We start from the raw sequence: 23,048 nt of genomic DNA, 5'->3' as shown, positions 1-23,048 counted from the left end.
ACCTTGAGAGGTGTGATTTTTTTAACTGGTTTTCACTTGTAAAATTGTATCAAAGTCTCCCAAAATCACTTTTTATGGTTTTCTAAAAAAGAAAGAGTTATGTTTTGAATAACAGTGGATTTGATATGATTTTTACAAATTATTGATTGAATAACAGAGATTGTAAGTGATTTTAAAAGACTTTTTACAAATGTCATATTCAATAACAGTGGATTTGAAAAGTGATTTAAAAATCACTAGTTGAATAACAGGGAATTTTAAAAAAAATCCAAAATCCTCTAGAATTCTACTTTCAATACACCCCTCTTAATCTTTCTCTCGTTCTCTCGCTCGTCTATTAGAAAACCCTAGAGCCCAGATCTCAATTTCATTCAGGTGAGTCTCTTCGCCTCTTCTTCTTCTTCTTCTCTTCTACCGGAATTTTCACTCAGGTGATCGGTAATTTAATTCAATTATAGACGATCAATCAAGTCTCCATAATTTTAGGGTTTTTTTTTAAAAAAATTTCCTGCTGGTCTTCTTATGTTCATTGTGAGTGATCGCTTATTCGTTTCGATCTATTGATGTGTCGAATCTCAATTTTGAATTTTCTGTAATTAGGAAAAAATGAGCAGCCGTTCGAGTAGAACTATTTACGTCGGAAACCTTCCCGGCGATATCCGCGAAAGAGAAGTTGAAGATTTGTTCAGTAAGGTAAAAATCACTCGTTTCTTCAATTAATTATTGTAATTGTGTTTATCTTGAACGATTTTGTTAGTTTTGTCTGCGGTTTATTGTGTGTTTCTTGTTCGTTTGGATCAAGATGTCACAAGTTTAATATGTGAAAGATATTATAATATGTTGGCTTTGTGATTTGTTTGGAAAAAGTTTCCCAAATAATATTTCTTCCGTTTTTTTGCAGTATGGACCTGTTGTTCAAATCGATTTGAAGATTCCCCCGAGGCCTCCTGGCTATGCATTCGTCGAGGTCAGCTTTTTTATAAATGAGCCTTGTCGATGATTAGTTTGTGTCTTGATTGTCAAATCCTTGTTCAGTGTTTATGAGTTGTTCAATTGCTCTCGACCACTTTATTTATTTTATGGTATGCGTGCTTTAGTTTGAGGATGCTCGGGATGCTGACGATGCAATTTATGGCCGTGATGGTTATGACTTTGATGGGCATCGTTTACGGGTTTGTCAATCATCACATTTCAGAATTTTAACTCTTAACTTTGTATTGTTGACTGGTAGCCATATATAATGGATGTGTGTTGGCCATTTGCAGGTGGAACTAGCTCATGGTGGGAGGCGTTCATCACATGATGCTCGTGGTAGTTACAGTGGTGGTGGTGGTCGTGGCAGTCGTGATGGTGGTGACGGTGGTCGTGGGCGTGGACAATCTAGGAGATCCGAGTACCGCGGTACATATGATATGTTTAGGATTTACTGTATAATCTAATTTTTAGGAGTAGCCTCTGAATATTATATCTTCAATTGTGCAGTTGTAGTGTCAGGTTTGCCTTCATCTGCTTCCTGGCAAGACCTTAAGGTGACTATACAATTGTGGAACAGTTCCTCGCTGTAGTTCTTTTATTTTTGAAGATTCTGAATCTTAACATGGTCGCTATTTTTTGTAGGATCACATGCGTAAAGGAGGAGAAGTCTGTTTCTCTCAAGTGTTCCGTGATGGTAGAGGTGAGTCCTCATATCTTACCTGAGAATAGAGATGTCTCTAAAGCTATTTGTATTTTCTGCATTTAAATCCTGCTTGAACTAGTCTGTGGCCTGATTTAGAATCTATATTTTGGACTATTTGTATTCAGGTACAACTGGTATCGTAGATTATACCAGTTACGAGGACATGAAGTATGCGGTGAGATGTTCTTTTTGTTCGTATTCTTTGATTATTTGTGTGGGTGAGAATTTGCTCATCCTTGATTACTCATGAGTATATTTATCATTTTGTACAGGTAAAAAAGCTTGACGACACAGAGTTTCGGAATGCGTTTTCTCATGGATATGTTCGGGTATGTTAAAGACAAGGATTATGAGCTGCATTCCTTTTTTTTTTTTTATTGTACTAACATTTCCATATATCATAATAGGTTAGAGAATATGATTCTAGGAGGGATTCAAGGAGCCCCAGCCGTGGAAGATCCTATTCCAAGAGCCGTAGCCGCAGCCGTAGCCGTGGACGGAGCATCAGCCGTAGTCGTAGCCGCAGCAGAAGCAGGAGCAAGAGCAGAAGTCCAAAGGCTAAATCGTCGCGTAGATCACCTGCAAAATCTACATCGAGATCTCCTTGCTCCCGCTCGCTCTCCCGCTCCAAGTCAAGGTCACTGTCTCCTCGAGGGTATGCTGCATTTCTTCTTTAATGTTTATGCTAAATATCCAACATAAAATATAGCATAGGCTTTATTTAGCTCTTCCCTTGAAGTTTGCTGAGATCTCATATAAAAGACGTCATTGGGTTGACTTAAGGTTGTTAGTTTAGAATGATGATTGGTTCTAGTTAAGGGCACGATTTATTTCCTTTTAATAGTGTGGTCTTTTATTGTTGAGATTGGTTTTGTTTCCTAGATATGGATATACATACAATCAAGTAAAATAAGGGAAATAGTATCTGGATCATGGATATCTTGGTTGGTTGTACACAACTGTTTCGTCTCAGAGGTATATGCTCTTTCTTAGATGGGCAAGTTTGGAATTGGACCTTTCTTTTGTCCTCGTTTTCTGATAATATCCATTGCTGCTAGATGGGTAACAGTGGAGACATTGGATCGCATTGATATAGTGTCATCAAAATGGATCCATCAAGCTAGGAAAGATATTTTCATTACCTGCTATTGGACAAGCGATCTGGATTCTCATGGAACCGATGCTGTTCTGGACCACAGGGTTTGATAGAATTAGATTTGCTTTGATTCAGCCCATCTTTGCTCTCTGTTTTAACGAAATGCATGTGTGTGGTGGTTTTATGTTCTACTAGGAATCGTTTGAAGTTATCTTTTTTGTTTGTGTGTGGCTTTCTTGTGATAACATTTTGATGTCTGACATGGAATGAGGCATCAAGGGTCTTGGTGAAACAGCTATTAAACACGGAAAATATTGGATTTTTAAAACTGGATTTGTTTTCTCGGACTTTTGCAGATCTCGTTCAAGGTCAAGATCTCCTCTACCTTCTGTAAGTTATCTATTTTTATACACTTTTCACTCTGCTGTACTATCAGCACAATATTATCGGTTTTTGATCTATACAGTGGCATTTGAAAAATGCAAGATCTGTGTCTAGCTAACTATACTCATCATCTTGAAACTTGTGGTGTGCAGGAGGTTAAGAAAGAATCAAGCAAGAGCCCTAGCCCAGCGAAGAGCCCTATCCGTGGAAGGAGCAAGAGCAGAAGCAGGAGCCCATCTCGGTAATTCACACATTCGTTTTCACTTTTGTTTGGAACATTATCGCTCTTTTGTCTGAATCTCTCTCCAACTGTATAACAGGTAATGAAGTAGTATCTCATAATCAGGTAAACAAAGGTTTGTTGGAAGATTCTCCTAAAGATGTCTTGTTTCCGTGACTAAAACAAGTAATGATAAGCTGAAAACTAGTTGTATTTCTCGGGGTACCTCATGAGATTTTAAGTCTCTTTTATTATTTTCTCAAGTATAATGTGCAACAATGTGTTGTGAATTCTTATATAAAATATATCGTTATTATTGCCTTGTATTATTGCTCGCTTAGAAACAACAAAATTAGTTAACTCCGTCATCACCGGTGATGAAATATCAAAAACTAGTGTCCAGTACTGCCTAATTGAATTAAAAAACTCACAACAGAATTAGATACTGTCATTTCTGTTAATTCTTGTTGGAAAACATATTGAACATGTTATTTTTACAATTGAAAAGAGATAACATTGAACAGAGTTTGATACCCCGACCCTTCCAACAAATCCAAAGTCCTCTCCGTACGATGTCTTATTCGGGGGAAGCTGTTGCGCATTAATTGTGTGTTAGTGTGAGACTGTCAGTGAATGAATGTGTGATCCACAGACACCTAAAACAGTTAATGCAATTCCCGGTTAACTCGTACCGGAACGATAACTGTATCTACAAAAATAAGTGAAAGAGAAGATTGGATAAGAAAAAGTGACCGCCATTAATTAAAAATCAGAGGTTGTGAGAGAGAGAGAGAAGAGAGAGATAGGGAGAGAGCGCCATGGCTGATTCTGTATTCTCTCTAGTACCAGAGGACGTAGTCTTCAACATCTTCTTCAAGCTCCAAGACGATCCAAGAAACTGGGCTCGTCTCGCATGCGTCTGCACCAGATTCTCCTCTATTGTACGAAACGTTTGCTGGAAAACACAGTGCTATTCAGCTATCCCCACCGTCATCTCCGATCTCCTTCCTAATTCTTCATCCCTTCCTCCTCCTCCTGGTGCTTGGGCTTCTCTCTACAAACTCGCCGTCTGTTGTCCTGGTCCCTTCCACGCCGGGATTCTCCTCGAAAACTCCGATTTCGGTCTTGAACGTGAGCTAGGTCCCGATCAAAGCCTCGATCTTAAACCTAGGCTGACGGATCCAGCTCTTGACGACGGAGAAGTTTCGAAACCGGTCGGATCTGGTTTTGAAACGACTTCGTTTTGGTCTCTCTATGACGATCTCTACGCTGATACTCTCTCGGCTCCTCCCCAAGATTCAACCGAAGAGCAAGAAGAAGAAATCGAGACGAGTGAGATAAGACCAGGACGTGATCTTCCGGTGAGGAAACGAAGGAAGATTTGCCGATCTTTTGGATCTCATTTGGCTTCGGGAGCTTGGAACCTTAGCCGTGAACAAGGCAACAAGCTTCTCGCGAGTAGATTCCGAGGTGACTGTCTCTACATTTGCAATTGGCCTGGATGTATTCACGTTGAAGAGAAACGCAACTACATGTTGTTCAGAGGCGTTTTCAAAGACTTCAAACGCTCCCGAGTCTGGAGAACGATTAACGACGGTAACCGCAGTAAGATCTCCGGTTTGAAATGCGCCTTCTGCTTGTGCGACGAGACTTGGGATTTGCATTCTTCGTTTTGTTTGAGAAGAGTCTATGGGTTTCACGATGATGGTGAACCAGTTGTGAGAGCTTATGTTTGTGAGAATGGTCATGTCTCTGGTGCTTGGACTAGTTTACCTCTCTACACTTGAGACCAGAGGGCTTTTCATTACTCTTGTTCTATTTGCTTTCAGATTGTTTCATGTTTGTAAGAATTGTATGATCATTTGTGTTTCAACTTCTGGTTTGACTTGAAGCTCTTTCTGATTCGTCTTGTTTCAAATGTTTTCATATAATTATTAAACCAATAAAAACTTAAATCTTATTGGCTCAGCACAAAGCTGTACTAATGATATTCATGATTCCTTCTATTGTGTACTACTCTAATTATTTGGAAAACTTGTGCTGAATCTGTTAAAAAAGATGGGTAGGATTGGCTCGGCAATTAGACATATAATATAAAGACTGCCTAAACAAACTCTAATGTCAAAAGCCAAAATGTTTGGAAACCATATAACCACCACAAAATGCAGAAACTTCAACCGATGAGAAATCCAAAGAAAGAAAGCAGAGTAACAACATTCTTATAAAAAGCAAGTAATTCAGAAGGTTTCATAAGCCTCAAAGCTACTAATACCATATGGTTTCATCTCTAGACCTCACTGTGTCTTCACTTGTCTTCCTTCACAGATGTTGTTTGTTCTTCTGCTGGTGCCTTCTCCGTCGCAGGAGCTTCCACCTTTCCAGCGTCATCTTTCTTGTCTCCTGATTTCGCTGTTTCTTCTGCAATTACAAAACATGTTTCAGTTTTCATCACAGGAACAAAGAAACACAAAGTCGGCAAAAAAATGTTTCCAAACAAAGAGTACTTAATATCTAAACTGGAATATGAGATACCTGAATAACAAAATCATTCAACTCTATGAGATACTTGAATAACATCTAACGGGGAGAAATGCTCTCATTTCATCAAGAAGATGCTGAACTAAATATATTTCCGAAACTCTTACCTTCATCATCGCTGTCTTCAAACTCTTCCATTCCACCCATACCGCCCATGCCTCCCATTCCTCCCATACCGCCCATGCCTCCCATTCCTCCCATGCCGCCAAGTCCTTCAAGTCCAGCCATACCACCGAGCCCTTCAAGTCCGCCCATTCCGCCCATTCCACCGAATTTCTGCGAGAAACAAGAATGATCGTGAAGCCATTTCTCAAAGCTAAGTAAATATGAAGCATAAGGCAATGATCACAAATTAGAAACATACTGAGAAATCCATTCCTTCCATTCCTCCCATTCCACCCATTCCTCCCATTCCACCCATTCCTCCCATATCCATATCTGCAGCACCTAAAACAAAACAAAAGAACACAAAAGTTGACACATCCTAACTTTTAAATAACGAGCAGATAGTATACAGAAGAATAGATATATAACTATTAGCTTTAAGAAGAATGCTAACCAGCGCTGCCTTCATCGTCCTCATCAACCCATTTGTCCCAATCCACTTTGACGTAGTGTGGTGGCTTTCCGACACGGAGTAGTTTGTTCCACCTTTCCGGCTCTGCTTTCTCTATTATGCAGAAAATGCTTCTTTCTCCAACGTTGATCTTGCTTTCCTGAAGAGAACAAAAAGAAGGAGAAAAGATTAAAAATTTAGAACCAAGCAGGTTAGAAATGAAAGAACGAGACCAAAGTTGGTCTACGAATCTCACCTCAACATTGACTTTATCGTGAAGTTCCAGTTTAAGCTCATAAACATGGTTTTCTGGACCAACTTTAGCAGAGAAATCAAAGACTCCTTCTGGGGCTAGATTAACCTTTGTGTCCTTAGTATCTGCTAGAACTACAGTGAGGAAAATCTTATCGGTAGTCTCAGCCCACTTCACTTCAGGATGACGACTGTAAAATACATAAAAAACAAACACCTCAAAATTCAAAAGCATAGCCAACATAACAAAAAAGAGAAACACCAAATATATATACAAATCTAAGGCACGAAACAACACTGAAAACTGAAACATCATTAAGACAAATATGTCTTCAATCACATTTATAACGCAAACATAAACCCTAAACCCTAAATCCAACTGCTCTAAGCTTCAGGCATAAACAAGAGGAGATCGATGCAAATACATTTAGTAGCCATATACAATTGATGGGGACAATGTAAAGAGAACTTCCGGACCCAAACACAATAAACCCTAGACCCCGATTAAAAACCCTAATTTTTTCCCCCAATCCTCAGGAATCCAGTGAAAGCGTAGCCCTAAATCAACCGATACTACAAAGAAACCAAGTTTCCAAGACAAATCCACGAGTAAAGAATGAAATTTTGAAGTGAAACAAAGCAACAACAAAAAAAACACACAAAAATGAATCTGAGAAGCGCGATTTATCAAAGGGAAGAGTTGGGTAAGGATGCCAGTGAGATTAGAGTGATGAAAAGGATTTCTCAGTAATTACCTCATGTTTACTTGAGAAGCTGTAGAAGAAGAACCCTAGAGTGAGAGAGAGAGAGAACACAAACGGTGACGCAAAGATTAGATTTTTATTAGACTTGGCTTGATCGAGAGAGAAAGACTTCCCCTTTAGTTGCTCCGCATAGATTGTGTTATAGTGCTCGAAGCGCTTATCCTCTACAAGCTAGTGTATAGTAGTTATGTGGGTCACAAAGGATCTCAACGGTGACATGTTGGAAAGCTGCGCTTCTTTCTTTACACTTCAACGGTTACGATGGAACGGTTTCAATTTAGGGTTTGGGTGGACTCACTTCTTCTGAATCATTTAATCATTTTTTCTTTTTTCTTTTAGCTCAAATTTAAAAATATCTTTTGAAAATCATGTAATCAAATTTTTAATTTAATTTTTATCACGAAAAATAATCAAAAGAAAATGGTTTTTTAGATTAGGTTGTTAAGGTGTTAGCTAATTTACATACAGTAAAACCTCTATAAATTAATACTCGATAAATTAATAATCTCTATAAATTAATAAATTTCTCCGATCCCAAGTTGGGACAAGTGTAATTTTAGACATATTTCGATATAATAATAAGATAATAATTTTTTAGAAAATCCTTTGTAAATATATGGTCCCATCAATATTATAAATTAATAATTAGGTAAAATTTTCAAAATAAATGTATATATAGACACATTAGTTTTTGTTAGATTTTATTTTTAATATTTTACTATATGAAAAATAGTTAGCATTCTCTTTTAATACATAATTATTATTATTTTATTTATAATTGAATATATAAAATACTAGTTATCATGATTAAATCTTATTTCTAAATATTGTTTTGAAAATATTTTCCAAATTAGGAATATCTCTCTATAAATTAATAATTATTAATTTATCGATAAATTAATACCTCTATAAATTAATAGATTTCCATGGTCCCAACATTATTAATTTATAGAGGTTTTACTGTACATGTCTTTGGATAATTAATTTTTACATTAAACCATGGAAACTTTCAAAATGATCAAGCTAACCCCTCAAGAAATCACCCAAAATCTCCTGTTGTGACCAAGAAGATTATAAAGACTAGGGCAACATGTTACATTTACAAATTTTTGTAGTTTAGAACCAACCTGAGTGGTCCTCCTTAATGTTACTTCTAAGGATGCTCGCATCATCTAAATACGTTAAAGACTATTGAGTTCATGTCAATGACATGGCTGCAACATCATCATCATCGTCATTGTTGTCATCAGGTAATTTGAGTAGAGTTGTCAAGTCGACAAGATGCCGCATTGTTGGTCGTCCGTGTGGGCAGTTCCAAGGAGATTCCAAATCTGCTAAGTGTTCGACTATCTGACAATATACAAATGACAAAAGCATTATCTTTGTTATACAGAAGATGAATTGAGACATTTAACAGAAAATACACATAAGAATGCTGAAAGTTCGACTATTCGAGTTGAGTTTAATTAAGATGATTCTATGACCAACAATGACATTGTTGTTATCTTAGGGTAAAGATTGACTACCTTCTGCATTTCATTTTTTCTAAGTGGATCCCCAATCATCACGGACGATCTGCATGCTCGGGATGCTAGCATTGCACGGACTCGTGATGGACAAATTGAATCCGTTTTATTGGTTTTGTAGCTACTGACAACTGAACATTCCCCGTGGTTATCTCCCAGAGTAGAAATCAGGTCTTTAAGATCTGCTCTAAACAATAAAGTAAATAAAATTGTCTGCAAAAAACATTTGATGTAACATAACTAAGGAAAAAAACTACAACCTTCCACACCAAAGGTGATATTCTTGCTATAAGGAACGGCCCTTAGTCTAAAGTGTTTTCCGGGTGGAGCACTCGGATTCTCCTCTAGAAGAAAGCCATTTTCCCTAGAGAGTAATTATACTTATATTAAATTTCTAAACCAATGTCAAGAATAAGAAAAGGTTACTAAGTACATAATAGTGATCCTCCACCTGATGATATTTATGTGCATTAAAACTGTAACTTCTTCTTCTGGAGAGAGTTCCAAGTTCAAAGGCCTGATGTTTGGCAAAAATGAATAAATATAGGTATAAAGTAGTAGACAAGAGATGCTACTATTGGTGTAAGTACTTAAGCAACATAGGACCTAAGAAACGTTACTGTGAAAATGTGAACGCAGTAAAATGGAATCAAGAGTCTAGATTGATTTCACAAAGCAACTCACTGGAGTAAGGGTTGCTGGTTAAGGACGGTTGACCTTGCTAAATGTTCGAAGTTGAATTTCTCATCGGCTGCATGCTGGTCATAAAAGTCAATCATTACTCTACTCCAGTTATTTAAAATTCAGATTAGGGAAGAAACTCTGAAATGATAGAAACTTACATTTTTCCACAACTCAACTAAAAACTAAACAAATCGAAGGAGGAAAAAAAGGCCTGGAAGCATTCATATACGAAGAGTCACCTGATCCACGATGAACAGATCTCGCTCCAATTTTGCAATGATGAAACCAAGATTAAATTGCCCAAGTACCTATCACAAAGAACAAACAGATAAATCTTTCTCAACAGAGACCAGGATAGAGCAGAACGAAAAAGAAAGAATCTATCTTCGATGCTGAAATATGTCTTAGTAACAAAGATTGCTACCTGCATTCTCCTGAAATCCTCTTTTCGGAAAAGCCTCTCCAGCTCAGAAGTGGCTGCAGCTAATGCCCTTGCTTTTCGCTCTTCATCATCCGGTTGAGATAACTCTAATGTTGCAGCAGCGAAGCACCTGTAACTTGTCATTTTAAAGCATCCTATTTCTCAAACTGGATACAGAACACTTAAAGATGAAGGAAAGAAATCTTACTTTCTAGGCTGTGGTGTGTTCATACATTTAGATACATAACCTGTGGACTGTAATCTCAGCAGCTTTTCTAGTCTCCTCTTCCTAAGGTTTTGAAAACTAAACTGTAATGTGGAAAACTTTTTTGGACCGGTTGTCTGAGCTGGGGAGTCCAGCACTGTGGTAACAGATCGCAGTGGCTGACTGCAACAAGGATTGTCTTCCAAAATCTTTTCCATATTCCCCTTGGGATGTGTTTTATCTGATGTTAGTTCTTCAAAACATAATGGCTGTTCATGTTCCTGTAGATGAAAAAGTGGTTGAATAACATTTAATTCTAGGAGATACTGTAACCAAAGATATACGCACATTAAATATAAACGATTAGCAACATTGATTTGAGTACAAAAGCCTACTTACTCTTTCATGTCTTTCAACATTATCAGTATCGATTCCAGGAAAAATCCGATTTTCTAACTCAGAATCCTTTTGGTTCGGCATCATATCTTCCTTAGAGAGGATCATAACATCAACCTGATCGCTTTCCTTCAGACATCTTGCAGCTAACGCACGAACTTCAAATCTGCTTTTCTCTACACGACAACTAGAGGTTTGGTTTCTGAGGACAGGTGTTTCGGAGAGGATGGTGCTTATGTTTTCATGTTTTCTTTTTCCCACAGTAACAAAAGTATTCAAAGTTGACTGGGCAAAGCTAGAGTGACTGCTTGAGTGTTTACTTGCATCAGTAACTTTCTCACTGACATTAAGATGAGGCAAATCTTTCCTAGTTGTCGTGTCAAGATGAGCTACAGTTAGGGACTCACCATGGACTGATAAAGAACCTTCCCCTTTCTTAGTTCCCTGTGCCTTAATGTCAAATTTAAACTTCTCCATTGTCGAACTATTATCAATCTCAGCATCCCTTGAGAAAGAAAGTTCCTTTTCATTAACTTCCCCTTGTCTGGTTTTGGAGCCGACATCCAGAACAATCTCTTTGGACAGGAGACTTGATTTCTCCTGAAGAGATGAAACTCCAGCCTTGTCTGGTTGCTCGGAATTCTCCTCAAACCTATTTACAGTATAAGATGCATTTCTAGAAGAATATATCTTGTTCAGACCTTCCCGCAGAGAACCGATAACAGAAGTCTCATCAGCGAAGAACACCTTTCTTTTATCAGGCGTGACATTCAAATCACATGCTCCACCAGGAACAATAAAATCAAGAATGGCAACTGGATATTTCCTAGAACTTGTATCTTTGTATAACTCATTCACCAATTTGCTGACTTTCGGCATATCTACAGGCCGGCCATTTATAAAGAAATACTGTCGATCTGCCAAATTGCGTCCAGTACCCTGTCCAGGCTTGGAAAGAAACCCTTCAACTCTACTATCATCTGATATAGATATACTCACAGGCTGTAGACTTGTAAAGGTGCTCATGCCGAACACTGTTATGATATTGTCTTTAAGTGAACCCCTGCCTTGTGTGTTCAGCACAACAGACTTCGGGTTTTTCCCAGTCGTGTTAGAGCACACAAACCGCACTCCTTTCGCAATAAGTGCATATGCCTGCATAAAGGGAATAACAGGAGGAAAGTCATTAAAGAAGTAATTGAGCAACCATCCACATTGAAGATAGAATAGAAAACTTTTGAAAGTCAATGTCATTCCAACAAGGAATGTATAATATCAGACAGTAGAAATGAAGTGACGATTGAAAAAATCAGGAAGAAAAACTTTATGATCCAGACAATTGTGAATAACAAAGAAGTTTAGTGACCATTGAAGTACTCAAAAGACAAAAAAAAAAACTTTATGATCCAGAAAAGTGTGAATAACAAAGATATGAGTAAGAAACTCACGTTCAATAAAGATACAAGCTTTCCATACTCTTTGCGTATATTGCGCTTAAACTCTTTGCTGCGGACAGGTAAATTAGAGAACAGCTTCCTCACAGTGACAGTGGTACCGATTTGGCGTGCAGTCTTCTTTTCAGCAGTCAGCAAACCAGAATGATCAAAAGTCAAGAGCGTAGCAACAGGCTCATTCTTTGTTCTTGTTTCCACCGTGAGATTCCCCAAGGCACAGAGAGAGCTCAAGGCTTCTCCTCTAAAACCATAAGTAGTCAAATTCAAAAGATCAGTGAAATCCTCCAATTTAGAAGTATGGTGCTTAAGAGCAAGAACCTGTAGCACATAGATAGCAACACCATTGTCAATTACAGCTCCAGTTCACAGAGACAGATCTAAAATAATCACGAATCGTCAGACCTTGAAATTAGTTGGGGAAATGCCACAACCGTTGTCGATGACCTGAAAGTAGTCTTCTCCATAGTCTCGGAGGTTGATCTCTATACTGGTGGCTCCGGCGTCGAGACAGTTCTCCACAAGCTCCTTGACAGCCGAGGAAAGGTCTAAAATGACTTGACCGGAGCAGATTCTGTGAACGACGTTTCTGTTAATCGGTCTTATCAAAGGAGAGCTAGTAGTCGCCGGAGACGAATCTCCTTGCATTTTCAAAACCCTAATAATCAATCAATTAGGTCTCTGTCTTTTGCCGCCAAAATCGAAGACGATGAAGCTTCTCTTCTGTAACGCAGCTGCGCATTGTGTTTTGTGTTTTGCGTTAAGCGTTCTGCGTTTAGAATAAAGTTGATTTTTATTATTTCTGGGCAACAAAAACCTTGATGGACTTTATAATCTAAAGCCCATACACTTTATAATTAAAAGCCCATACAGTGAGAAATTTGGGTTTAGAGCACGTTAATGCAAAAGATAGGATGTGGAAGATCAAAACAACTCTTTCTCTCTACCAAAAGAAAAGCAGCAGGAGAGAAACTATTCATTACAAAAAAAAAACGATTCCTCAAACTTATTCAAGAAGAAAGAGACTATATATAGGTATTTGTGAAATGGATAAACTAAAGTTGTACTAAACTTGGAAGTTGGAACATAAGAGCAAGCAAGTGGGCAGAGAGTTCCATTTTTTGCAAGTGAATCAAACAGCTCTTTTTAATTACCTCGAAACATTTATGATTTATTCACAGACCTAGCAAGTTCGTTCACCTCAAAACCTACTTAATGCATTTAACTTTGTTTATATATAAATTTATAGATTACTAGATACGATCATCATAATTCATAAGCTAATAATACACGTTAAGACAAAAAAGCACATACTTTCCTGATTTAGAATTATGTCCATATCCTTAAAAGACCCGAGCCTCTATATACATACGCATGTATTTAGATTATACAGCGAATGTTATTTCTTTTTCTTCTTATGTTGAGAAAGAAAATGAATTAGACAACAAAACGAACAACACTCTTATCTCTCTTTCTCTCTCTCTGTACACAAATTTATAAATTAAAAAGACCAAAATGAGATAAACAACCGAACAAATCCCTCTTCCTCTCTCTTTTGTTTCTTTTCCTACATGAAGTAGCTCAACGACGTCTTCTTCCTCGATCCTCCTTCTCCATACAGCTCATTCCATTGCTGAAGCTCGTTCATGTTCGATGAGTCTGAAGATACACTCGCACATACCTACATTTTTTTTTGATTTTTGATTTTATTTTATTTTTCAGACCTCATTTAAATCCATAATCACAATGGGAACTCAATCAGTTCTGTGTGTATTACCTGATCATGGGCAGCCTTGAAATCATTCATTGTCAGGGAACGGACGTCTGTGCAGCTATACAATGGCGGTGTAGGACGATTCTCGGCCTCAGCTGCAGTTTTCTCCTGTAGTAAAAACAGGGGTTAGTATATATATAAAGGACGAGTTCGGTTACTAAATTAAATGGCCTTCCGATTCAAAGGAATGCATTTAGTTGAAAACAAACCTTCTTTTCTTTCTCCAATATTTCTCTGATTGGAAGATGTGCTGCTGTCACACAAAGATTCTGCAACCAAATGAGAATGTAAGTGTGTGTGTATGTGTTATTACAGGGAAGGAGATTGAAAGTGAGCAAGAGGAGAAACATGAGACCTTTAAGTCACTTCCTGAGTACCCATCTGTCATATTTGCTATAGCTTCTAAGTCAACATCTGGTGCTATTTCTTCTTTTGCTAGAATAACACTCAAGATCTTTGATCTGTTCGTAGCATCTGGAAGATTAACCATCAATCTGCATAGATGTAGCAGTATTCCGGAGAGGCTCAGCAATGCTTGCAATATGAGGAATATTCTTCAAAAGTAACCTAGAACAGAGGTGGTATTACCTCCGGGGAAGCCGTCTAATAACGGCTTCATCAAGGTCAAATGGTCTGTTGGTGGCAGCAAGTACCAGAACCCTTTCTCTATCCTTTGTTCGTAAACCGTCCCAGTTTATCATGAATTCATTCTTCATCTTCCGCATAGCCTCATGTTCCCCTGGATTTTCACGCCTTCCCAACATGCTATCGACCTAAATGATGTTTATCCACAATCAGAAGATGGAGAAAGTACATAAAAGCTTGGCGTCGAGGAGAGGAGAAACAGAGAACACTTTTTAATCTCTTTAAACATACCTCATCGACAAAAATGACACTTGGCGCAATCTTGCTAGCTAAGGAGAAGACAGCTTTAACGTACTTCTCTCCCTCACCAAACCACTGATATTCATTTATAGTAAATGGTCAATTACTATCTTTAAAAGTAAGTAAAAAGAAATCAGATCACTATATGAGAGATACCTTTGAAGTAATGCTGGACATTGAGATATTGATGAAGTTTGCGCCAGCCTCAGTTGCTACTGCCTTTGCCAACATCGTCTTCCCAGTACCAGGAGGTCCAAACAACAGTATACCCTTCGTAGGCTGTGTTAAAACATAATATATAAGTTTGGTTCTAATAAAGTGGAATAAACAACATGTGTGTAAACATATACAATAAAAGGTACCTTTGTTAGCTGGCCTTTGTCAAACAATTCCGGTCTTTGAAGAGGAAGCATCACCAACTCCTTCAATGTGTCTTTCACATTTTCCAGAGCCCCAATATCATCAAACGAAACACCTATATCGCTAGGTGGAATGACATCCGACAATAGTTTTTTCTCGAATTCGTTCTCAGTAACAACATCCTGATACACGATAGCAAAGAAACTTTTAACGCTGAAACTTAATAAGCACAAGGCAGATTGGGAAGAAAGAGTTTATGTTACATAATATTACCTTCAGAGACTTCTTTAAACTCTTGTTTTCGTTCTGAATCCCATGTAACATCTGCAGTCCATACGTAATGCTGCGAAATATGTGCCAAATTGTTATTTATAAATCTAATATGTACCTTAGCTACTGTATCCAACAGCCTATAAAAGAAAGCTCACCTTTCAGCAGAGATAACAAGCTTGTTGTCTTTAACTATAGGTTCCTTACAGTGCATAAGATGGTGACCGTAAGCCCAGCCAACCACTTTCTCCACACCTATTAACAAAACAGGTTTTTGGTCAGTCAAATGGCGGCTTATTAAGAAAGAATAAAGAAAAAATAAAGCAAGTGAACCAGGCTTACTTTCAGATTGAAGAGTTTGATCTTTGATGGACAAGTTTCCAAGTTCAGGGCAGTCAAGTCGGTTTTTGGTGAGGACCTGGAACCATCATCAGCAAAGACATAAGCAAAAGCCAAAAAAGGAAAAGAGAAAGGAAACCAGGAACGATTGTTAAAGGAATCGATTAGAAGATGCTCACTGCAAGGATGCTGGTTATATTAGCCTGAACCTTCAAAATCTCTGTGTCACGTTCGAGTTTCTCCTTCCAATCCAAGAGCAAAGCTTCATCCTGTATATTGTATGCACATAAGAATATATATAGATCTACCCAGACAAGAATAAATGAATAAAGGTACCTGAGGTAACTGGATGGCGATTTTGTTAGGAAACAGTCGAGTTATTTGTTTCATTGATTTAGGCGTTTCTTTGCTTCTATCGTGCAGTTTACCAAAATTATCCTGCGGATAATATGAAAAATCATTTTCAACATCTACAGAGCATACCAAACCTAAAATGACTTCGATGAACATTACCATTAAAGATATAAAAAATTTGGGTACAGTTACAATTTCAAGAAACAAAAAATAAGTCAAAATAAGTCCAGTCATCATACCGGGAATGCAAGATCCAGTAATGCTGTCTGGTTGCCACCAAACTTAGTAAACAAGAAACCTCCAGGATGGGACTGAAAAATGAACCATTAAACCTCTAATTAATTATACAGATAAGCAAATCAAAACCAACATAAAGATACCAAAAGAGAAATAGAGAATACTGAATAAGTTTCCTACTTTCTCCTTTCGGCTGTCCAACTGGGTTTGTGAGGCCATGACAACAATATTTTCCGGTAAAGTCTCGAGCTTGCTCTTCAAGGTTGCATACACATCACTGTTCCCCACGAGAGATTTCTCAATGTCTTTCAGGAACAATATTAATGACCCTCCTTCACTCTCACTATATGCGACCTATGATATGAGTGAAGAGGTTAACAATCCTGTAGCTATAAGCTACAAGCCATAAGTGGTACTCTCCCATAACTTCTAAAAAGTACCTCAAAAATTTCATTAACAGCGAGTTTATCAGCATCATCGCTAGAAGAACCATCTAACCGAAGTGAACTAGCTGCACAAAAGACAGATATTAATAAAATTCACTTTTTAACTAAGGTAGAGTTCGAAGTAACAGCCAGACAATTACCAGCACAAAAAAAACCATGGTCTTCTTCGCAGAGGCCACCAAGATCATTGCCATCTTGTACAGGCCTATCAAATCTAATCCCAATTTTTGAAGCACAGTTGTCTTCAAATGCAAGGACTACTTTTCCCTGGAAACCAATAGTCGGTCCCCTATATTATATAGGCAGGAAAGTGGTAAGAACTAAGAACACAAAAAACATTTAAAGCAACTGTGAAGACATAAAAATAGTCCACTATACCTTAGTGGGCTTTGAAGAGAAGAAATTGCAGAAGACGAAGGACCTACAAACTTTACTCGGTCGCCTAAAAAATGATAAAAGTGCTTGTTCAATAAAACAGGAAGAGTGATAAATCAAACGAAGGTGAATAATCAGGTGATTAAAAAAACATCATGCCTGCTTTGAATGTGTAACTTTTAGAAGTTGCAGTTGATACTTCTTGCTTTGGCAAAGCCTGAGAGCTTAATGTTGAGCCACCTGTTATATCAGCATCGACACTTGAAGTTGGTTTCTTATGCTGCAATGCTTGTGCAGCCTGAACAGCTCGTTTAGCAAGCATAGATAGTTTTTCACGCCTAGAACCTTCTTTAGAAGATTCAGTTTCCCTGGCCGGTGATCCCTGAATCCATCCAGAAACAATACAAAATTAGGTGACTTCACAGGAATGTACAATGTTGAAAACAATGTCGGAGTTGGCACTGTGACAAGTATAGCATCCAAGCTATCAGTTATATGCTACCTATTTTAACACCACCAGTTACTACCTATTTGCTTAAGATGACAAATATTTTAACAAATACAACAACACTGGAATGTATTTATATGCATATCAAGATGCTATTTAAATTAGTAGTAATATAATCTGACACAACTCCTGAATGGGTCTATTCGGATTTATCTTCTTTTAGAATAAAATTTTTGAGTCCATGTATCTAGGTATATAGATCCTGTTAATGGAACTTGTTTTACTAGATGACTTTAGTAATGTCAACTAAAAGTAACACAAAAGAAGATAGAAATAAAGAGGACATGGTTAGAAGAAGATTACCCCAGGCAACAAAAGAGAGTCAACAATCATCAATTTGGCTCCAAAATTTTTAGCAAGCGCTTTTGCCAACATTTCCTGGTATATCTCAGAGCCTAAAAATATTTCAAAAGATGAACAAGGTTAAAAAAAACAGGAATCTTAAACCTTATATCTACTAAGGTAAACTTGGCTTAAGGAAGGGACACAGCAAAAAGTAGTAATACTGCTGGTAAAGACTCGTACCTGCTGGCCCAGAGAGTAAGATACGGGGACAAGTTGTCGTCAAGTCAGATCCAAACTTTCCATACTTGTTTCCACCGTTCATATGGACAAATATCGATGTTATCAAAACATCCTTTGTCATGGCACTGAGACAATATATATTTTGGCAATAAATCATCCAACCAATTGCAAGATGTACGACAGAAATGTAACATAATATCTAGTAACCATACCTCAAAAAATAAGGGAAGCTCTCAAAAGAAACTTCTATGTTTTCAGCATTAAGTACTCCTCCTCGCAAACTATCCTTAAAAGCTTGGCGTCTAATCGATATTGTTGATGAAAGGTCAAATTCTCTAAGGAATTCCCTCACTTCCCTTCGTTCATCCAGCAATTTGGAGATGCTGCCCCGTATATCAAATGAAGAAGATTCCCCTAGAAGGTGTGCAATTGGTCTAATTTCATAACTAGACCCAGGAACATTTCCAGCATCAGCTTCTTGAAAAGGATCCAATCCACCACCATCGGCATTCAGATTCTCATTGGCAGTACAAGAGGTTGAAGCAGCATTTTTCTCCACAGGAGCAATAGCAGCTTGGTCATTATTACTATCAGCATCATTCATGTCAGTATCCGAGATGCAATCATTGCAACCAGAAGGTACCACAGGAACCTCCGGATTTTGCTGCCTCTTGGCAGCTTTAGCAATTGGTGGTAGAAGATGGAAGTTGCGGTACTTTGATAGTGATGCCAATATAGAAGCCCCATCAACAGCTGAGGAGTCTCCTGCTCTTGTCTCGACATGAACCCCTTTTAGAGGGGCACCCCGAGCTTCACATATATTCAACGACGTAGATCTGTCAGGAGCAGCTAGATTTTCATCTTTAACAGGTTGGAATATCTAGAAAATGGTTAAGAAAATTTTACCAAAAGCCACTAAATTTAATTGACAAAAACGATATAAATCATCTAGAATGAAACGATAAATATATAGCAAGTGAATTCGGGGAGTTAAGTTTCCAAGCAACTCCAGAAAGGATACATAAGAATGTTTCGCAGCAATGCTGAAGATAACCTCGTCACCACCCCTCAGATGAACACAAGTGTTTTTCTGGTAACACTTGCCATTGACCTGGACAAGAACTCCATTCCCTATAATCTCCAGGGATGCAACTGATGGACCACCATGCTGCAAGGGACTATGTAAGCAAAAGACTTTTCCCCTTTTAGCCAGTAAGAGCGAATTATAAACGGGATTACCTCAGACTGTTTTATTTCACACAGGGTGGTAGGCATAGATTGGTCTTTGATTGATAAATCGCACCCACGGCGTCCAACAGTAAACACAGGGCCTCTCATGATACGGTGAGGATTCTGACATAGCAAAGAAACACCGTATTATAGTCAGAACGAAGAAATTATAGTCCAGCAAAAATCAGAAAACAATAGGCATAGTCAAAAAACATAGTGAACCAAAAAAAAGAAACAGAACAAGGCAAGAACTAGACATGCAGCCAACAAAACTTGTATAGCAAAGATTGAAAAACTCCACTTTTTGAATACCCCAAGCGCAATTAGCAGAGTTTTAGACAAGACACAGAAGTGGTGACGATGTTTGACCCACCTGAGAATACTGAGAAAGTAGCTTCGCCCATGGAGCCTTTGAAGCGCGCTTCTTAGCCGCCTTGGATTTCTCAGCATCGGCCACCACTTCAGCTAGATCCACATGAACACCAAAAAATCAGAAAGGAGATGACTTTAACATCAGAAAGGAGATAAGCCAAAAAGAAGAAGTGAAAACCTGCTATGGTAGGTGTCGCCAAGACTTGGACAGCAGGATTAGCGTCGGTTTCAGGAGAGTTGTCAATCATCGGCACATCAGTGGTAACAGGCTTCTCGGCATCCATAGCCTGCGGATCAGAGGATCCAAGTTCTGGCTCTCCAGATTCCGATCCAGGATCCGAAGCTGGTACTTGATTCTCCACTGGAACCTCGCTCGCCGATGAGGAACCAGCTGGCTCCGCCGCCGCCTAGGGTTTCCAAAAATTCAAAAATCAGATCCCCGGAAAACGAAATCAAACAAACAAGAAGAAACACCCAGATTCAAAATCCAGAAGCGAGAGAACAAAGAAAAGAGAAGGTTTTTTTTATTAATTTTAAAAAACTTGAATTGGGAAGAAAGAAGAACGAACAGGTTCGAGAGAAGCAGCAGCGGCATCGATCTTGACCTTAGATCGCTTGCTCTGCCTTGGCGATGAAGAGGCTTCAGGGGAAGAAGAAGAAGCACAGAAACGCTTGGAAGCGGAAGAGCTACGTCTCGTCTCAACCATATCTTACGACCTCTCTTATCTTTCTCCGCCTTGACTTCGCCTTGATCCAAGAAGAACCGCTTGGTTTCTCCCGATAGAGAGAGAGAGAGAGAGAAGAGAATAGATTAGAGATAGGAGAAGGAGAGAGAGAGGCGAAATCGAAAAATCAGAGAGATTTCATGTAAATGATTACTGAGGAGGTCAATTTATAAATAAACACAAAAACCTGCAAACTTTATTGTATCTGTGCGTTTAATTACATTACGAGTCAAATATATAAATAACTTGACCATATAGTATTCCACATTATATATCAAATAAATAAAAAAAGAATCTATACTAATAGTGTTGCTGCTTTGCTATTTTCCATATTCAAATTCGGGAAAGATATATTCTAGTTTGTCAAAAAGATATATTGATTAGTTGTAAAATTATTTTATACCTTTCTGTAAATTTTTGGATGATATAAATATTTGCATATTTTCTAATTAATATTAAATTTAATATATGAATTCATAATTTTAAAATAATAAACGCAAACGACAAATTAGATCCCATAATCTATGAATACGCTTCTCGACAAAAGTAAGATTTGGGAGTAAACGTTATAATTTTGTAGTTTTGTATATTATATCCGATCTATATAACGATTATTCCGTTATCTATTAAAAAAAATCTTATCTTTTGTTATTCCAAATTTTTAATAGAAAAACACATACCAAAATACATGTAAACACAGATTATAGCAATTTTACAAATAATACTTATATATATACACAATATACCTGAAAATTAACAAATAATTTAATTGGGTAATATTATATTTAGTGGAACCAGTAAACCTACCGTAGATGAAAAAAATGAAGTTGGATAAACTATTCGTATATGGTGTATATTTTTATTTTTTGTAGGAGAAAAAATGTATATATTTTTTTATAATAATAATGATATCCTTAAAAAAGAAAAAATGTATCGCTTTTTACAATAATTGTCCAAAAAAGAGTTAGCTCCCTTCCCCCGCTTGGGCAATAGAGAAGCACGTATATCTGTATCTGTATTTGTATCTGTACAGATAAGAAAAGATTCTTCTTCTTCTACTTGCCTTTTCCTGGAGATTGACTCCCAACTGTTCGGTCAATCTTTTTACTTTACCACTTCTTAACACACACTCTCACTCACATTTACTTCTTGGTCAAACTCTCTTTTTATCACTATTTACAGCCTAAACCATTACCATATTTAACCCCAATAATACCGAACCGGGTTAGTTCGCTGCTACTACACAATACACGTTAAGAGGAACAAAACACACTTATGGTTACGGTTTGATTATAACCGTTGGGTTGTATTGTTGGGCACGTGTTCGCATGAATCCAAGTCTCTCCTAAAAAAAAGTCCTTTTTTGACTAAATATTACACTTACACATCCATGCATGCTTCTCCACGTGACCTTTTTGTTTTCGTAATTGAATTTAAAGGCGGTTACTTTTGGATTTCGATGTTACTTATAATAATTGCTCAATTTTAATTGTGAATGTTAAATTTCCTTTTTATAGGACACTAGTGATAGACCCGCACGTACGTGCGTGTTTATCTTTACAAAATTACGATATTTTAAGTACATGTTATTTTGGTAAAATTTTGTTATATGAGTTTATTTGATAAACTATTTATATACATACAATTGTAAAATATAGATATTATATTACATAATACAATTTCAAAATTATTTAAATGAAAATGATAAATGATATTGCGTGTTTATTTTTTAAACTAATCAAAACATTTCTAACTGTTTTGAGTTTGGCTTTAGTTTAAATTGTTTTATGCGTAGTTTAGAATGGAAAACCCGTCCTGTCTTTTTCCGTATCGTCCTGACCTGTCCCGTCCCACCCCGCCCCGTCCCGTCCCGTTTTCTATCTATCATAAAATTTATATCCCATAATCGTTTCTTTTCAAAACATAATCATTTGTCAATGTTTATTATAAGAAACTTGGTAAAATGAAACTAATCAAAATGATACCCGTATTCCTCGTTTAAATATTTATTTTTATCAAACTAATAAAAATGAAATTATCAATCTAAGTCACATGCTCCCACCATTTTCATTCACAAGGCACTGTCTGTAATCCTAGCATACACAATCCTTGTTCGATTTTTAATTTTATTGATCTTTCAGTTTCATCTTTATTTCTCATTACTTTCTTCAATTCAAAGATTCATGTTTTAGCCTTTTTGTTTTCTAAAAATTTAGGTATTTCTATTTTTTTTAATACATGGATTTATTGTAGTTTTGTTATCTGAAGTATACATTATCATCTTGTGCCCGTCATTTCATGTATAAATATTTGAAATAAATAGGAAAGTGGAAATTAAAGTTAGCAATTTAAATTACATGTCCCCGTATCGTACTCGTAGTTTATATTTGAAAGTTGAAAGTGAATTTAACTTTATGACCGTGTCTCATAACAATTATATCTAATCATGTTTTTTATGAGAAATAATTCAGATAATA

General features: G+C 37.3%; 5 protein-coding genes across 9 annotated transcripts; 2 read left to right on the top strand and 3 right to left on the bottom strand.

Moving 5' to 3' along the window:
- Positions 1-306: 306 nt before the first annotated feature.
- On the top strand, positions 307-3,696 carry LOC17881687 (serine/arginine-rich splicing factor SR34B). Of its 3 annotated transcripts, none has more exons than XM_006288188.2 (13): positions 307-375; positions 601-693; positions 902-967; positions 1,098-1,172; positions 1,266-1,401; positions 1,483-1,529; positions 1,618-1,675; positions 1,804-1,853; positions 1,951-2,007; positions 2,086-2,333; positions 3,131-3,164; positions 3,311-3,399; positions 3,479-3,696. In XM_006288188.2, the coding sequence occupies exons 2-13, from the start codon at positions 607-609 to the stop codon at positions 3,480-3,482; spliced, it is 951 nt and encodes a 316-aa protein (XP_006288250.1). In that variant the 5' UTR covers positions 307-375; positions 601-606; the 3' UTR covers positions 3,483-3,696. The 3 variants fall into 3 exon arrangements, 2 of the variants coding, with proteins under 2 accessions (XP_006288250.1, XP_023637031.1); XM_023781263.1 differs by having other exon boundaries at positions 351-431; XR_002833428.1 differs by lacking the exons at positions 3,131-3,164; positions 3,311-3,399; positions 3,479-3,696 and adding exons at positions 2,561-2,653; positions 2,737-3,036.
- A 113-nt stretch (positions 3,697-3,809) lies between these two features.
- LOC17882665 (phytochrome A-associated F-box protein) lies at positions 3,810-5,346 on the top strand. The gene has a single exon (XM_006286621.2). It carries the CDS (start codon positions 4,197-4,199, stop codon positions 5,163-5,165), a length of 969 nt encoding a protein of 322 aa, XP_006286683.1. The 5' UTR covers positions 3,810-4,196; the 3' UTR covers positions 5,166-5,346.
- Positions 5,347-5,446: 100 nt separating this feature from the next.
- Positions 5,447-7,595, bottom strand: LOC17882000 (uncharacterized protein Os08g0359500). The gene is made up of 6 exons (XM_006288501.2): positions 7,480-7,595; positions 6,729-6,915; positions 6,476-6,632; positions 6,281-6,363; positions 6,024-6,192; positions 5,447-5,796 (listed from the first exon to the last, which is right to left on the bottom strand). Exons 1-6 carry the CDS (start codon positions 7,482-7,484, stop codon positions 5,684-5,686), a joined length of 714 nt encoding a protein of 237 aa, XP_006288563.1. The 5' UTR covers positions 7,485-7,595; the 3' UTR covers positions 5,447-5,683.
- An 820-nt stretch (positions 7,596-8,415) lies between these two features.
- LOC17882757 (DNA mismatch repair protein PMS1) lies at positions 8,416-12,891 on the bottom strand. 2 transcript variants are annotated; one of them, XM_006286955.2, is made up of 11 exons: positions 12,577-12,891; positions 12,169-12,492; positions 10,724-11,875; positions 10,328-10,605; positions 10,123-10,249; positions 9,938-10,006; positions 9,699-9,772; positions 9,466-9,531; positions 9,275-9,378; positions 9,015-9,196; positions 8,416-8,838 (listed from the first exon to the last, which is right to left on the bottom strand). In XM_006286955.2, exons 1-11 carry the CDS (start codon positions 12,817-12,819, stop codon positions 8,686-8,688), a joined length of 2,772 nt encoding a protein of 923 aa, XP_006287017.1. In that variant the 5' UTR covers positions 12,820-12,891; the 3' UTR covers positions 8,416-8,685. The 2 variants fall into 2 exon arrangements, with proteins under 2 accessions (XP_006287017.1, XP_023637416.1); XM_023781648.1 differs by lacking the exons at positions 8,416-8,838; positions 9,015-9,196; positions 9,275-9,378 and having other exon boundaries at positions 9,699-9,765.
- Positions 12,892-13,464: 573 nt separating this feature from the next.
- LOC17884288 lies at positions 13,465-20,702 on the bottom strand. Of its 2 annotated transcripts, none has more exons than XM_006286631.2 (27): positions 20,416-20,702; positions 20,025-20,253; positions 19,848-19,939; positions 19,484-19,597; positions 19,266-19,412; positions 18,457-19,124; positions 18,245-18,369; positions 18,023-18,114; positions 17,371-17,593; positions 17,215-17,278; positions 16,977-17,125; positions 16,831-16,901; positions 16,571-16,744; positions 16,393-16,464; positions 16,136-16,237; positions 15,979-16,068; positions 15,803-15,878; positions 15,619-15,715; positions 15,464-15,533; positions 15,193-15,372; positions 14,987-15,109; positions 14,822-14,905; positions 14,534-14,718; positions 14,301-14,439; positions 14,155-14,214; positions 13,949-14,053; positions 13,465-13,852 (listed from the first exon to the last, which is right to left on the bottom strand). In XM_006286631.2, exons 1-27 carry the CDS (start codon positions 20,551-20,553, stop codon positions 13,739-13,741), a joined length of 3,783 nt encoding a protein of 1,260 aa, XP_006286693.1. In that variant the 5' UTR covers positions 20,554-20,702; the 3' UTR covers positions 13,465-13,738. The 2 variants fall into 2 exon arrangements, with proteins under 2 accessions (XP_006286693.1, XP_023635759.1); XM_023779991.1 differs by having other exon boundaries at positions 20,452-20,702.
- Positions 20,703-23,048: the final 2,346 nt, after the last annotated feature.

Source organism: Capsella rubella, unplaced genomic scaffold, assembly GCF_000375325.1.
Source record: "Capsella rubella cultivar Monte Gargano unplaced genomic scaffold, Caprub1_0 scaffold_6, whole genome shotgun sequence".
NCBI lineage: Eukaryota > Viridiplantae > Streptophyta > Magnoliopsida > Brassicales > Brassicaceae > Capsella > Capsella rubella.
The sequence above is the reverse complement of the archived record's forward strand: the minus strand, read 5'-3'. Positions and strand labels throughout refer to the sequence as shown.